General features: G+C 35.6%; 1 protein-coding gene across 6 annotated transcripts in view; it reads right to left on the bottom strand.

The window, feature by feature from the left end:
• Nucleotides 1–17,814, bottom strand: part of PDE1A (phosphodiesterase 1A) — a 315,068-nt gene that overhangs the window by 46,810 nt on the left and 250,444 nt on the right. For all 6 annotated transcript variants that reach the window (XM_073881661.1, XM_073881655.1, XM_025887544.2 and 3 more), the window contains 4 exons: nt 17,695–17,811; nt 16,688–16,828; nt 8,318–8,418; nt 824–949 (listed from right to left, as the gene is read on the bottom strand). In XM_073881661.1, the coding sequence (XP_073737762.1) occupies nt 824–949; nt 8,318–8,418; nt 16,688–16,828; nt 17,695–17,811 (485 nt within the window). The remainder of the gene's footprint in view (nt 1–823; nt 950–8,317; nt 8,419–16,687; nt 16,829–17,694; nt 17,812–17,814) is intronic.

Below are 17,814 nucleotides of genomic sequence, written 5' to 3'. Positions count from 1 at the left end.
TAACTAACTTTTAACAAAATCTTTGTTAAAGATAAGGCTTTTCTTTTTTAAAGTATAAGTAAGTCTCATTGACTAGTAGGGATAAGCAGACATATTTGCACTAAAAATTTCTGTTTATCAGAAATTCATACTTAACTGGACATCCCTTATTTTTATTTGCTATATCTGGCAGCCCTATAGTTAAATGAAAGGCCTGATGATGACCAAAGGATCAAGAAGAAGGAAAAGTTATGCCGAGTTGTAGGGGTACATCTTGTTATTTCCCTCTGTGTGGCAACAAGTATCACCAATCTATGATTTTTTTCTTTTTAAGCAGATGGATGCCTTGGAGAAACAGGTAAGATTTCCCTCTGCATCTGCATCATTTTAGTATATTATATTTGTAATTATTTTCCTCAAACAGTGACTTTTGTTTATTTTTTAAAAAAGCAAAACTCCACATATAGAAAAGCAAGGAATATGAAGGAATATGAAGTAATCCATATTACACTAAGATTTTGAATTTATTTAGGACCACAATTAAGCAGAGCTCCATTCCATAGAGTACATCATTATGTATCCTAAAGTATGTGTTGTGTGGTATGCACTCTTGTGGACTGGCTATAATGTATACAGATGTGAAATTAACCTGGAAAATAGCTTAACTCCAACCAGCAGAGCCTGGCTCCTGAACAACATCTTCTAGGTACTAACCCTTCTCAGAGCCATCCAGTCAAGGGGAATTTTTATAATATGAGTGAGGGATTGACTTTCTTCACTTTAAATCACATAATTTAACTTTTTCCTGAAATTAAATTTCCTCTGGGCTTCCTTTGAAACTCACCTCCAGTCATCTTTGGATAAATTTATCAAAACATTCATTTCTTCTTCTTGCATAAGTCGATAAGCTGCACTCACATGGTGATTCTCAAGGACAGAGCGATCATTATACAAGAGGGCAACATCTGACCTAAGAATTAAAAACAAAATGTCCAGTAGAGGATTTCTTTTAGACTTCACAAGTGTTTGCTAAATATACTCAAGTCACAAGATAACTCATCAATAAGAATTCTATAATTGAACACCTACATTTATGGAAGTACTTAGTTCCTTTTTTTTTAACCATATGATGGCTTTAAAAAAAAATAGAGCAGTTGTAGGTTCACAGCAAAATTGAGCAGAAGGTACAGAGATTTGCTATATACCCCCTCACCCCAGACATGTAAAACCACCCCCTCGTCATCAATATCCCCCACCAGAGTGGTACATTGGTTATAATTTATAGGTCTACACTGAACGTCATTATCACTCAAAATCCATAGTTTACATCCTGTGCCTGTGGACAAAGGTACAATGACATGCATCCACCATTATGGCATTACACTGAGTCTTTTCACTGCCATAGAAATCCTCTGTGTTCGGTCTGTTCATCCCTCCCATGCCCATAACCCCTGGCAACCACCGATCTTTTTTATTTTCTCCATAGTTTTGGCTTTTGCAGGATATCATATACTTAAAATCATATAGTATGTAACCCTTTCAGACCAGCTTCTTGCACCTAGTAATATGCATGTAAGATTCCTCCATGTCTTTTCATGGCTTGATAGCTCAATTCTTTTGAACACCAAGTAATATTTCATTGTCTGGATCTATCACAATTTATCCTTTCACCTACTGAAGGATTTCTCAGTTGTTTCCAAGTTTTGGCCATTATGAATAAAGCTGCTATAAATATCCATGTTCAGGTTTTTGTGTGGACATAATTTTTCAGCTCTTTTGGGTAAATACCAAGGAATGTGATTGCTGGATTGTATGGTAAGACTATGTTTCATTTTCTGAGAAACTATCAAACTGTCTTCCCAAATGGCTGTACCATTTCGCATTCCCACTACAATGCATGAGAGGTCCAGTGGCTACACATCTTCACCAGCAATTGGTGTCATCAGTGTTCCAGATTTTAGCCATTGTAATAGATGTGTAGTGATATCTCATTGTTTTAATTTGCATTTCCTTGATGACATATGATGTGGAATACCTTTTCATATGCTAATTTTCTGTCTGTGTATCTTCTTTGGTGAGGTGTCTGTTGAAGCACATTTTTAAGTCCGGTCATTTATTATTGTGGAGTTTCAAGAATTTTTGTATATATTGCATAACAGTCCCTTATCAGATATATCCTTTGCAAATATTTTCCCCCACTTTGTGGATGGTCTAATTATCTTGATATTGTCTTTTACAGAGCATAAGTTTTTAATTTTAATTAAGTCTAGCTTATCAATTATTTTTTGTCAGTTTTGCCTTTAGTGTTGTATCTAAAAAGTCATCGCCACATTCAAGATCATCTAGGTTTTCTCTTATGTTAACTTCTAGGAGTTTTATAGTTTTGCATTTTACATTTAGGTCTATCCATTTTGAGTTAGCTTTTGTGATGAGAATAAGGTCTCTGTCTCGATTTTTTTTTTTTTTTTGGCATGTTCAGTAGTTTCAGATCCATTTGTTGAAGAGACTAGACTATCTTTGGCTTATTGCAGTGCCTTTGCTCCTTTATCAAAGATCAGTTGACTATATTTTATGTGTGTCTATTTCTGGGATCTTTCTTCTAGTTCCACTGATCTATTTGTCTATTCTTTTACCAATACCACACTATCTTTACTACTGTATCTTTATAGTGAGTCTTGAAGTTAGATAGTATCAATTCTCCAATTCTGTTCTTCTTTTTCAGTAATGTGTTGGCTATTCTGGGTCTTTTGCCTTCCCATATAAACTTTAAATCTGCTTGTCAACATCCACAAAATAATTTGCTGGAAGTTTGGGATTGCATTGAATCTATAGATCAAGTTGAGAAGAACTGACGTCTTGACAATACTGAGTCTTCCTACCATGAACATGGAATATCCCTCCATTGAGTTAGTTCTTCTTTGAATTCTGCATCAGATTTTTTATAGTTTTCCTGATATACATCTTATACATATTTTGTTAGGTTTATATGTAAATATTTCAATGTTTGATGCTAATGTAAATGATATTGTGATTTCAATTTCAAATTCCACTTGTTCATTACTGGCATATAGGAAAGTGAATTTTGTGTGCTAACCTTATGTTCTGCAAACTTGCTATAATTGCTTATTAGTTCTAGGAATTTTTTTGTCAGTTCTTTTGGACTTTCTATATAGATTATCATGTAACTTACCAACAAAGTTTTATGCTTTCTTTCCCAATCTCTATACCTTTTGTTTCCTTTCATTGCCTTATTGCATTAGCTAGTACTTCCACTATGATGTTAAAAAAAAGGTGGTGAGAGAGAATATCCTTGCCTTGTTCCTGACCTTAGTGGGAAAGTTTCAAGTTTTGCACTGTTAAGTGTGAGGTTAGTTGTCAGTTTGTTGTAGATCTTTATCAAGTTGAGAAAGGTCTCCTTTATTCCTAGTTTGCAGAGCATGTTCATCATAAATGTGTTGGATTTTGTCAAACACCTTTTCTGCATTTTGATATGATCATGTATTTTTCTTCTTTAACATGTTGATATGATGATTTCCTTAATTGATTTTTGAATGTTGAGCTTGGGAATAAATCCCATTTGGTCATAGTGCTTTATTTCTTTTTAATTATCATAGTTTGAATATACTTATGCCTTTTCCTTACAATTTGTAATCCAGATACCTGTGAGATAATCTACATATGCCAAACAAAGAAAAAAAATTGCCTGATATCCTCATCCAATCATTGAATGAATCAATCGCTCTGTTGATGAATCAACCCGTTCCAGATAGTTGATTGCCAACTATTTCTTATTCCCTTGGACTAACATTACTTTGGATGGAGGGCAGAGGGGGTGATGAAAATCATTTGCTGTATTTATGATTTTAGTTTTTTTCTCCCTTATAATGTTGTGATTCAATTTGAATGTTTAGATCCTGCAGCATTAAATTAAAAAACCCCAAAATTTAAAATGTGTGCTTTACCACCAATTTATAATGAAAATTATATTTTAAAATGATGAATTCATCAAGGGAAGTTTTTCACTTTTCACCTGTCCATATTTTCACATCATTTGAGCAAATAAACTACTTCATACTGTAGCATTGTTTAACTTAGTATTCTAGAATAAAGTATGAGATATTCTAAGCATTCTCAGATCTGTATAATGGAGCCCTGGCTTCTTCCTCTATCCTCTTAGGTTGCCAGATCATTTTGCAAATGTGGAATGGAAGCAGGACCACTATGTATAATGTATTAAAATGGTAAATCAACCCATATAAGTTGCCAAACTGGAGGCAACAAAAATAGCAAAAGTAAAGTCAAGTTAAAACCTGTGCAACTTTGCTTCCACTTGCTGCAATGCCCGGACTCTTCATTTTTCCTTCCTTGTGGTAGATATATTCTGTCAGCACGAAAACTGCCTCACTAAGACTTACTGTTTTAGGCTTCTCAGTCAGTAGTACTGGTTATAGAACTGGTTATTTACCACTGAATGTTTACCAAAGAATAGGCAAGGATAAATGAAAGAACTAAAGAAACCTGGTTTTGGTTGCAAGTAACCTATTTGAGATCTGTATCTAATAATTGACTAAATAAACCAAGCTTTATTATTAATCCAACATAGGGGAAATGACCTATGAGGCAGAACAATTATCTTTTGTTTCTAGAATTGCCATGAAAGTAGAAAAACATACGTAGTTAGCTAACAGTACATAATTCCAAAATAGATTTCTTTGAATCTCAACCATGGCCTAAAAATTCTTTAGCCAATAATCATAACTCCGTATACAGAAAAGTACACCTGCAAACCTTGTTTAAGAAAGAACTGAATATATCTTGCCCAAGTATCTCCAAAAATCCACTCAGATCATGGGAAAAACTGACATGTAAATCACATATCATTTGTATCATATGGCCTCAAATCTAGCCATGGCAGTGTAATTACATGACATAGCTCCAAGTGTCTTTTACTTTCAGCAGCAAGCAAAGATGTATCTTTGAACCAGATTTAATTGTAGCAAACTATTATGATTTTGTCTCATAAATCCAATAAGATTCTGAGAATACAGCACCATCTTAATGTTTGAGATGGTCTTTGACTGCTAAGAAAAGAACAAAACTCTAAGCAACATTCAGTATCCATGGTAACATGTAGCTCGGTATTTTCTTTTCACAAAAAAGAAATTATTTCCATTTATTTACACTTTCAAGGATTTCATGAATTATAATGTCTGTACTGAACTCAAATCTAGCATTGTACTATGTTCTAAATTATTTTTTATTTTGTATTATCCAGTATATAGTTTTCCACATTAGAAAAGCATTCTAAATCCAAGTAACAATGAGTAATATAAAATACAATAGAATTATTGATACTTGTAACATAAGATGTTATTTTTTCTTGGACAAAATGTAACGGTGATAGAGTTTTAAAGGCACATTATGTTGTGGTTGTGGTCATTACAACATTTTCGTTCATAGAATTTTCAAATTCTTGTATAATTTATCCTTTAAATTGATCCCAGTAGGCAATTTATAAGAAAATAAATAAAATACTCGACCTTTTCTCCCCTTTATATGCAGAGTTTCTTAATGTAAAATTGGGGGGGGAATGAATTCTTCTTCCTCCCTCTCCTCTTTCTTTACTCCACCTTCTCCTCTTCCACCTCTTGTCTTTCTCCATTTCCCTCCCCTTCTTTGCAGTCCAAAGAATAAGGAAGTTAGGACTCTTCATCAGTTGCAAATGGATGGTAAGGAGAAAGCTAGAGTGGTGGCCCGACACTGCTGCTGGAGAAGGCTGGTCCATTGCCTTCACTTTTCAAAGTAGAAACAAGAAGTGTTCATGGGTAACCAATCACTTGTTCCCTTCTCCAACTGCTAAAACTGTTGTCCTAGACAGGGCCCAGCTCAGTAACGAGCTGTCTTTAATTAAAATCTCACTCATTATGGATTCCGTGGTTGTAGAAGAGTCTTTGACAAACAAAAATGATCTGCACGGTCTACATCTGCTTTGATGTTTGACACAAAAACGGAACAGTTCCCTCTACTCTGCAAATGCGTAGGTTAATAACATCCTCTTGCACATGACCAGACCTCCAGGTCTGCCTTTCCCCTTCACAGTCTGTCAATCTCAGGGACGCTGGGGATAGACAGAATACTTTCCTCAATATTTCACTGTTGGAATTCCAACTCTTCCTCTGTCTCCATCAAGGGGCCACGTTATCTAAGCCCATCCTATTTCAGGCTACAGAAGACTAGAACTCGCATGCATCTGCCTTGGACATGGGGTCAGAGTTATATGAGTAGACTGGATTGGGATTGTCCCTCCTCTTGGCTTCTCAATTCTGCCACTGCCATCAGCCAGCTATGTGCACACAGATTGGTCATTTCACCTCTTGAGGTCATTTCACTCCTTAGATTGTGAGGCCTTGACTAGATGATCCATAATGTGGCTCTCTGTCACTTTAGTCACTGAAAGCTCTAAAAGTGTCTAACCTTTTAAACAAATACTCCTATGATCTCCACATTAAAAAAATAATCTCCTATAGCTGCAAAATCAGTTGTTAGAAATATTGCCATTAAAAAGCAAATGAACAGACCACACAAAAATCTGCACATGAATGTTGATAGTCCCTTTATTCATAACCTTTATTCCAAAATTTGGAAGTAACCAAGATATCCTTCATAGGCAAATAAGGAAACAAACTCTGTCACATCCATACAATGGAATATTGTTCACTAATGAACATGAATGAGCTATCAAGCCATGAGAAGACATTGAGAAAACTTAAATGCATATTAAGTGAAAGAAACCAGTCTGAGAAGGCTTCATATCATACGATTTCAACTATATGACATTTTAGAAAAGGCAAAACTATAAGATATTAACAAGACCAGTGGTTGTCAGGTGTAAAGGGGTAGAGAGGGAGGGAGGAATAAATAGGTGAAGCACAGTTTTAGGGCAGTGAAACTATTGTGTATGATACTATAATGGTGGATACATAGCATTATACACATTATACATTTGTAAAACCCATACAATGTGTAACACAAAGATTAAACTCTAATGTGTACTTCGGGCGTTAGTTAATAATAATGTATCAATAGTGGTTCATTATAACAAAGGGACCATACTGATGCAAGATTTAACAATAGGGGAAACTGTGGGGGTGGGGAAAGAGAGTATATGGGAACTATGTACTTTCTGTTCAGTTTTTCTATAAATCTAAAACTGCTCTAAGAAATAAAGCCTATCAATTAAAAAAGGAGAAACCCCCCCCCAAAAATAGATTTAGATTTCCCTTAATAAGACTGGAGGGTTCTACAGTAGTTCCAGAGAAACATCAGTCTCTCAACTTCCATCTCCATCTCAAGCATCTCTGACAAGTGAAAGACTTAGAGAAATGTCAGGATCTTATGTATAGAAAGTTGAATCATGGTGGGTCCTAGATACATTCTGCCTCCCAGACACTGAGACCTATGTGCAACCAAAAAGAACACAGAGCACGTTTCTGTTATGAAATGAATTATGTCTCCCCAAAATTCATATGTTGAAGTCCTTACCCCTTTTACCTTAGAATGTGACTTGTATTTGGAGATAAGGCTTTTAAAGCAGTAATTAAAGTTAAATAAGGTTATAAGGGTGTGGCCTAATCCAATATGGCTGACGTTTTTATAAGAAGAAGAGATAGGAGGAATGTGTACCCACAGTGAGAAGGTGGCCATCTGCAAACCAAGCAGGGAGGCTTCTGCAGAAACTAAACTTGATGACACTTCTTGGGCTTCTAGACTTCAGAACTGTGAGAAAATTTCTGTCTTTAAACCACCCAATCTGTGATTTTGTGATAACAGCCCTAGCAGTCAGATATATCTCCACTCTGGTATTTTGATTCTAATAACTGCCATTATTACCATCATTAAAAAAATCTCATTTTCTAATTATTTTAAATTTAGCACTTCACACTAAACAGGAAATAAGGTTTCTTTGATTTTTTCAAAAGCACAATTTTATTACTTTCAAATACATAATGATACTAAACTGATGCCTTAAATAATATGCTGTGAGATTCATCTCAGTCAGTAGATGTCTGACGTGTATGATAGTTCAAAGTATAAGTCCTGGGCAGAGATAAATTATCTGACACATTTTTACATTCTTTAAATTGCTAAATATGTCACTAAATATTTATACAGTTTTCTTGATCAATAATTGATTGTAGCTTAAGGAATTTTGCTAAAATCCATTAAAACTACTTACTAGACATCTTCACTGTTATTTTTAAATTTTCTTAAAAATAATATGTAGAAAAATAAATTTCAAGTTTTAAGTTAGAAAAGTTAGTACTTTTATATAACTTACCTTGTCTGAATATGAAAGTTGTTTGTGGTTCCTGTATGCTCGTAATCATGAATGGCAGCGGCAAAGACCATTGCTAAAATTTCCAGTTCAGTGAGCCAGTGCTAGTAAATTAAAGAAAGATACTATCATATTTAGAAAGCAGAGGCCATGTTGTATTTCTACAAAGGAGATTTTTGTTGCACCCAGTATAAGTAATCATATAAATATATTAAATTATTCTTATTGATTTTAAGTACATTTTTCCTTCCTGTTTCACATTCGTTGATTATGCATAATGGATGCTTCTTGTGGTCAATGATTGTTTCATGGCTTATAAATTCAAAATACAGACATTATAATGTTCCTTGCCAATCAGAAAAGGAGTAATTTTCTATGATTTAAAAGGTAAACCTGTGTGGATTTTTGAATTCACAGACTTATGAATTTGGGTTTTCATGAAATCAATTACAGTTTAGTAATTTTTTTTTAGTTTAGTAGTTTTTAACATAAGGACCCATACACCATTAAAATATCTTTAGCTCAACTTTTGTAGAAGACCCTACTATGAGGAAATTTTTCACCTAAGAGTTGGAAAATATTCACTTTGCTCATTAGAGAACTGAACTTCACTTATATATTTTATATTAAGATTTGTAAGAGTTTCTAAGAATTTACCAAATTTGTTCTTCACAACACACATATCCTGAATGTGCAATTAAACTTAAAAATAAAAGATTGAACAAGTGTTTTCATATAAAATGCAGAACACCTGCTTCATATACATTGATCTTTCTCTTATCATTTGGATGGTTTAACAAAATTTCTCTGCTATTATAAGTCTACTTAGGTAATGTGGTAGTTTATTCATCACTGAAATTTTGCGTAACACTTTTACTACACTATCCGTTATGGTAACCACAGGCAACCACTTAAATTGAAAATAAATAAAATTAAGTAAAATTAAGTCACTTTCCCAGGCACAGAAGCCACATTAAAACTGCTCAGGAGTCACATGTGGCAAGTAGTTACCGTATGGAACAGTGCAGATGCAAAGTGTTTCCATCATCACAGAAAGTTCCATTAGATAGAGGTGCAAGTAGGTGGTACCTGATGGTAGGAATGGAGGATCCCAAAGATAGGGGGTTTGCTCTTAGTAGTCTCATTCCACATACTTGAAACAATTAAATTGTACAAAGCAACAGAAAAATATAATGTAAACTACAGGCATACTTGATAAAAGGTCACAGAAAAAGATACAATAGAAGAGCAGATAGAATGTTTATTTGGTGGCAGTAATCTTGGAAGAAGGATGGACAAAAACAGTACCTAAATGCAATGTGAGGAACAGAGGTATTCTAAGTAGAAAGAGCAAATGCAGAATGTTACTATAGAAGGCCATATGGAAGTTGAATTGCCAATAGTACAACTGTGTTGGAGAGTCAAGTGGAATGAGAATGGGGAGAGAGTGCAGATTATGGGAAGAGTTGATAGACTACTTTGATTAGAGCTGATGAATCTGGATTTTGTATAAAATGCAAAAGGGAGCCATTGTAGGTCCATGAGTCAAAAACGAGCAGTGACAACTGTTGAATTTCATAATTGACAAAGGTACGATTGTATTAATCTTTGCTCCTCTTCACATAACCTATCATAGTAATTGGCACATAGTAGGAACTTAATATTTGTCTGCTGACTTGAATTCTACCAGGTTTGCATTAGGAGGCGGTAGTAAGGAGTAGTGGAAAGAGGCTATGTATAATCAGACAATTCTGGTTTCAAATCTTTGTTGACCCTGAGGCAAATAAGTTATTTACCCTCTCAGCCACAGTTCCAATGAAAATAGAATTAGTGATCATTCCCTGTGGAATTTTAAGAGAAGTTTTTAAGTTAATCTATTCACTGTGCCTTTCACAAATCTTGTCATATAGTAAAATACAGAAAAAATGTCATTTTACTGAACATATTACCTTAAATGAACTGTAGAAGGCATTGAGTCTAGAAAATAATAGTGAGCTAACATATCTTTAGTGATTGCAATTCAAGAATAAATGTCTCACAGCTGGATAACTGAAGCAGAAATGATTTTCAGAACCAATGGGAGTTAATATAACTAGCTATTTTGTGTTTATGGGTGCATTTAATTGTGAGTCATTAAAAGGAAGAATGGCCTCTATTATAGACTGAAGTGGGACTGAACCTTCAATGTCCCCAGTGAGACTGTGGAATTAAACACCATGAAATGAATAGCAATTGAAGTTAAACCAGGTTTTGTACCCCCAGAAACTCATTGTTTTATTTAAAAAAATGATCCTAGGAACAAGTCACCAATTTTCTTAAGTATATCCTATTTTTTCTAAAGATTTTATTTATTTATTTATTTATTTATTAGAGAGAGAGAGAGGGCACACATTGGGTGGAGGGGCAGAAGGAGAAGAGAATCTTAAGCAGACTCCTCACTGAGTGTGGAGCCCGATGCAGGGCTTGATCCCCGGACGCTGAGATCATGACCTGAGCCAAAACCGAGAGTCGGACACAGATGCACCTTATGTATTTCTTATTGATATATTTAAGATTTACAGATTTAACTCTGATTTAAAAAAGCAATATTTAATATCTACAATAATATAGAATATGAAGCTGCAATTATAAAAACATTAAATTAGTGCAGCAGAGATGGATTTTAATTATAGATTATCTCATAAGTATTTAAAATTATTATCTTCCTAGCTGTCAAAATTGATTATACTTATTTCCTGTTTTTAGTCTCATTATTCTCTGCTTCCCATAAATAGTACTTCCTCCATGAATCCCTCTTATTTATTGCCACACTATGGCCTGAATAATTAAGTTTAAATTATAAAATAGTTTGGGGGCACCTGGTGGCTCAGTCGTTAAGCATCTGCCTTCGGCTCAGGTCATGATCCCAGGGTCCTGGGATTGAGCCCTGCATCAGGATCCCTGCTTCGCAGGAAGCCTGCTTCTCCCTCTCCCACTCCCCCTGCTTATGTTCCTTCTCTCGCTGTGTCTGTCTCTGTCAAATAAATAAATAAAATCTTAAAAGAATTATAAAATAGTTTGAAGAGAATGAAATGTTGAATGCTCTCACCTAATTTAAAAGCACATCTATTTTGTATTAGTGAAAAGTAGAATTTTGGGCTGAATTTTAGTTCCTTAGCTGTTCATTCATTTTACACTGGTGCCAAATGAGAATTCCAACTCAGAAAATGAATGATTGAATTCATAGATTTTGTAACTGATTCATGAGAACATGCTAGAGAGAATAAAGCTGAGTCCTATCACTCCTCCCAACTAGCACAGTGGCCAGTACATAGCCCACATGCTTCTGGGTGCTCATGGGCAGAAGTAAAGAGTTACAATGATGAGTTATGAGCAGTGCAGACACTGTGCTTCCTCTAAACTGCAGTTTGCATTTTGTCCAGAGAAATGCTCAGGTGGACCGACTCTAAAATGAGCAGTCTCAAATCATATCCTAGGGAGATGCTAACTGCCATCAATAGTTTTTATAATGATGTCAGAAAGAAAGGAGAAGAAACTAACATTTTAGCTAGATGGTCTCTTTTGATCTGTAGAACCATGCTGTTTTCCATTTATGAGGTGAATGTCTTTATCTTTACTTGGCAGACAACAAAGCTGACTTCTACAGAACTGGGTCAACCTACCAAAGGTTACATAGCTATCAAGTGGCCGAGCAGGAATTCAACCCAAAACCTGATTCCAAAGTTTCTGTTCCTTCCGGAGATCACAATATTCCTTCTATGGATGATGACAGCATTCATTACTTGAGGGAGGCAATATGCAGAATACATTTTTCCAAGGTTTCAGAAGCAGAATTTCTAGTTAGTTTAACTGGGTATATTGATGGGTAGAAGCTCTAAATAGAGCTTTAAGACTTGTGATGTAAATTTTCATATCTAAATTATTAGTGTGTGTGTGTGTGTGTGAGAGAAAGAGAAAGTGTATGTGTGTATATTAAGGTTGGGAGAATTTCAGGTCAGAAAATCACATTGACCTATTAGTTCCTGGTGTGTCTAAAACAGCATAATTAACAACTCTTTTAGCTAAATTATGGGGTTGGACACTTTTTTCTCTAGCCCTTTGAATAGGATGACAGTTTGCTATAACTTATCCAGTATAGAAAGTGAGTGTTATAATAATGTTAATACTTAATACACATAATATATAAGAAAAATAAATTGACAATTATTATGATATTAGGATGCGTGTTAATACCTATTATGTTTCAGGAACTAGGCTAGATGCTTTATATATATGATATCATTGACTCTTCACTGTCATCCTACATGGTGGTCAGTATTATTAGCCACATATTAATGACAAGAAAACCAAGGTAGAGAGTAGTGATCTAGGTCATGGTAGAGCAGGGTTTCAAACCTATGTCTTGATTGCCTTGAAAGCCTGCACTCTTTCTACTCTTCCAAACATTGTTGTCTGGGATGCCATTTGCAAGAACAGAATTTCCACATAGTTGGTAGAATAGAGACATCATGGCATATTTTTTGTACATTGACTGGAGAAAACCTGAGTCATTCCAGAGTGTGGGAGGCCATTTCTGGGTGTGGTCAGGGGACTACAACTTCCAAAGAAAATAGACCTCACGTCATCTTTCTTTCTTCTACTCTTACTATTAGAACACATGGGCAGGAGCCCTTAAATCCAAGTGTTCCCTTACCAAGGCCCTCGGAAGATTTCAAATTCAGAGAGACACTTGGAGGTAGCTTGGCAGCATTTGGTGAAGCAATTTGCTCTTTAGCAAATGGATTGAGCTACCACACACCCCTGTCACCTTGACACAAGGCTACAAGCTAATTAAGTGTCAAAGGACAGAGAGAGACAGACTGAGGGTGTACTAGCATCAACTCTCCTCTGCAGTGTCTACTCCCAGGCTGAGGGTATTCCGTGTGACAGTAACAAACTGAAGGACAATAGCTTCATCACAATCCCCTTCAGGCACTGGTCCTCAGAACATTTTGCAGGGGGCAGGCTGCATTAGTCGCCTGACAGTTTGGGGCTACCACTGGAGTGCTCCAGAAATGTCACACGGATAAGACCGTTCTGAAATGGCAGGGGATCAACGAAAGCACTAAAGCCAGTGACCTAGTCTTCCCCATATCAAATCCAAGGAGTTTCACCTACATGAATATTTCTATAATACATTTTTGTTGTTTCAAAGGACCAACACATTCATCTGTGTGAAAATTAATACTCCCCTGCCACTTTTGTCACCTAAAGAAAAGCTTGTTAAAACAACTTCCCTAAAGCTATCAAGCTGGCTGTGAAACCTAGTTTTGGCAACACAGGCAATCAAGTCCTAATTCATTTTGCCTTTCCTTTTACCATCAATCATAAAATTTCTCATTACTTCCTGTAGTTTAAATGTATTTTCCTGATCTCAGACAACAATGACAGTCTTCCACTGGACTATTTTTGTAACGGCCAAACTAATGGATGAGTAAAGAGCCCACTGACACATTGTTGCTGAAGGATGAATAAATCAGAAATGAGTTCCCCAATGAAATCTGCTAAAGTAGAGTGAAGTTTCTGTTTATGATTGGTAAGTTACGGACTATGTAATCTTTATTAATGTCAACTTTCTAGGAGTTGTGCCAGGCTGGGCCAGATTTCCTGTCTTCTGGAGAAGTTGGAATGGCTTGTTATATCTGGATACAAGTCCTCCTCATAAGCCTGAGGGAAAAGTCACACCGTGGATTTGAATTGCTCTATTTACCAATAACATGGCATCCTTCATCCCTTCCATGTCACCTTCAGAAGAGAGGTTCTGAAGCTGAAATAGGAGACTTTTCTTTGGCTCCCTTTATACTGATAGCAAAAAAAATAAAAAATAAAAAATGTACTTAAGCAGAAACATATTTTTAAACGATGAAATTTTGGTTACCTCCCAGCATAAAATGGTATATATCTTCTCATTGCATTTCATAATTGAAGTAGATATTTGATTATACTGAAGTAGGCATTACTTTTCCATCCCATCTTGTTCTGAAGAAACTTAATCACCTCAGTTTCCATTTCAGAGTATCACTTAAATATTTCATTTTTCAGTTAATGTTTTCAAAGCCACAGAATTCATGAAAGAGGACATGCCACACTTAAAATGAAAACCATCTCACTGTCAGATTCAAGACGAAGGCCTTAGAAAGGAAACAGCAAGCAGCTCTAACCAGGAAGATGTTGAACTGACTTTTTCAAGGATAACAACATTTGCGGCTGTCAGTAGGCAAAGAGCTCAAGAAACAGCTGTGACTGTGAAGTCTTATTAAAGCAAAGGAACTTTAAAAGAATTTCTCCCTGTGTGTGTGCACACATGCTAGAAACAATTATAAAAAAGGTTACGTATACTGCTTTCTAAAAGCTTATGATATTTTAAAGCTATGTTTTTGCATGCTTGATTTTCTATTTATTATTATTAACTTTTACTTCCTCCTTTTACATGTCAAATCAGACTCCTGGAAAGAAGAGTAAGTTTCAATCAAGGACCAAGGAAATCTAGCCATGACTGCATTTGATCTCAGCCAATGGACACATTTATACCATAAGTCTGTGATGCCCATATATATACCTTACAATAGGAAAACACAAGGTATGAAGTTGACAACACATACAGTTCAGCCTTCTACAAGGTCACAAAGGGGTCATGCTACTGCCTCAGTTAGGGTTTTTGAGATTTCTGCCTCCCTCAAATAGGACTTAACTCCAAAGCAGGTTTTTTTTGTGTGTGTGTAATTTTTTGTAATTTTCTGGTAGAGTGCAGATTTCTACTGAATTGGTGGTGAGATTCCAAGAAAATCCTTTATAAAAAGCCTTTATTAGAAGTAGAGCTTTCAGACATTAGCTATCATCAACTGCCAGCTATGTGAGTGAACCACCATGGATATCTTGCCCAATGATGTCCTCAGATGTCTTCAGCTATGGTCGTTAGCTAACTGTAAGCCCATCAACAACCTCAAGTCAGAACCTGATAGTTGGGATCCTTCTAACTACAGACCTCTGAGAGATATTGATAAGTTGTTGTTTTGAGCCACTAAGTTTTGGAACAGTTTTTTTTGGAGCAAGAGATAATTGAAACATGGGTTAAGAGTGGGATCTGAGCCCAAGGCACTGATGGATGTGCAAACATTTTGGAGGCAAAGAAAGATGAAGAAGAAGAGTAAACAATTTATTCAGAAAAAGAAGAGTAAACAATTTATTCAATCATCATATGAGACACTATTGGACGAACCATAGCAAATGGATTGTATGTGTAGTAAACAGCACACTATAGTTTCTTGGGGAAAAATAAAATTAATATGAATATTTTCTGTATATAATAAAGTTGAAGAATCATGTAACTGTTGTAAATTTTCAAGATCTTCGGGACAACATACTGTGGCCCTAGGGACTTTGCATGGGACCAGATTAGGAATAGTCTCTGGTGTGGACAGATGAGGTATTGAGGATCTCTGGGCCCCAAAGAGTATTTGTTACGTAGATCTGAGTGCCAATGACCCAATAGAATAGGTGTGTGACTTCTGAAGTCAAAATAAGTAGGCAATGCATATTATGGGATTTGATGGAACATTCTACCTTAATGCAATTTATGGCACTGCTTCAGCATAGGCTGAAGGAATCACATAAGGAATCAAGAAGGTACCAAGATTTGGGCATCTCATATGGCCTATACCCCTTTGAACCCACCTCAGTGTGGAATTTTTAGAAGAAAGAGTTGCTCCTTTTTTTCACTTTCCTAAACCCTGAGACATTACAGAAATTCCAGGCAGTGTCAGAATTCCTAACATCTACTTGTGGTTGTCCTGGGATTGCATTGCTGAATCATTTATTTACTTATTCATTGATTCATTTAGATGCAAAGAAGAGAAAAGAGAATTTGGAAAAATTCACATAAATAACTTCCAAAATCCCTATTAGGATTTGATTGTGATTATCAATGCAAGGAAAAGAGAAAAATCCACAGAAGTCAGTTTGAGAGAACATGATAATATGAGGGAAGAGCACTGTAACTAACTTTTATCCCAAGACTTTATCTAGGTCACTTTTTGGTTTTTTGGTGACTCCTATGGGGAAAAATTATAAACAAAAATGTTCTGGAGTCCAAATTTTGGAAAATTTGCAGTATATTTACATTTGCCTCTGCGTATCTTTTTTTTCATGGAATTAAAATATTTTTTGGAAAATGTATATTATGATAACTCATTAACCCTCAGAAATCCAAAAGATCATCACTTATAATACTCCTGTGGGTATTGAAGGGACAATGGCAATGGGGACAATGGCAATGTAGGAGAAAGGAATTTAATGTTCCAAACTAACAAACTTCAGTTATAAAAACTTTCTTACCATGATACCTGTATGAAGCATTATGTAATGCACAGTTTGAGTGACATCAGCTGCATGAATCAAATTGTGATAAGGATTTTTGTACTTGCTGTAACCAACTTCTAAACCTTCTGCAAAGGAAATTAGGCAAGAAACAGGAATCTGCAAAAAGTAATAATCATGATTATATTTTGACCAAAATAGTAGCACTAAATCAACATGAGCACAACAGTGTTTGGGATGGGACACAATTGTGAGTCAGACAGATGTGGGCAGTAGTTTTTTGAGGTTAAATGCAGATTGCTCTGAAAAACTATTTCATTAACCTGTTAGCTTTCAATCCTAAAACAGATTGTAATCCCCAGGTGTTTAACTAAGATGAAATAGCAATCTTACACATACTGTTGTCTTTAAATGTTTATATCTTTCAGAGTCAAGACAGAAGGCTAGTTCTTAAAAGGGTAAAACTCCAAATTACAATTGGTGATGTCTAGTTTTTCTATCTGTAATACAAGGGATTAAAATAAATGACCTTCCAGCACCTTCTAGCTCTGAAATTTCCATGATTCCATTGGTAATGATGAAAGGTACAGGTTGCAGAGTGCTTAGAAATCTGGATCAAATCTGCTGCTTAAATGGCTCTAAAATGAAATTAATTAGAAGCCCTTTCATCTCAGTTCAAGAAAACCTGCCAAGAAAGGTTCATTCTGTGTTTTATGAACACAGAAGATCATATTTTTTAAGAACATAGCTCCCAATCTCTACATGACTGGTCTGTGGGTAATTCAGGCGGATGCTGGTATCTTGTTGGAATGAGGCGACAATGGCCTCACGATGTCCATGTGGCTATATGTCAGTGAGTTGTGGAAAATGGCTATATCATGTGGTGAACTCATCCCCCTAGTTCTGTGACCTGCCAACTAGAAACAGTATAAAATGCATTGATTAATGACTCGATGTTCTGCATTTTCATTCTGATTCAGATAACTAATTCTAAGAGCATTTCATTTTTGTTCCATGTTTCTAACCTTGAAACGATTGATAAGATCATATCTGGTAAACAGTTCATAAATCATAAACTTCAGACTGTGTTCTCCACTTGCTTCATTTAAGGCAAATACATCAAAAGACCATTTATCAACATCCTG

Source organism: Callorhinus ursinus, unplaced genomic scaffold, assembly GCF_003265705.2.
Source record: "Callorhinus ursinus isolate GAN/ISIS: 27379988/994484 unplaced genomic scaffold, GSC_fseal_2.0 scaffold2, whole genome shotgun sequence".
NCBI classification, from domain to species: domain Eukaryota; kingdom Metazoa; phylum Chordata; class Mammalia; order Carnivora; family Otariidae; genus Callorhinus; species Callorhinus ursinus.
Note: the sequence above shows the minus strand (reverse complement) of the source record. Positions and strands in the feature narration are given on the sequence as shown.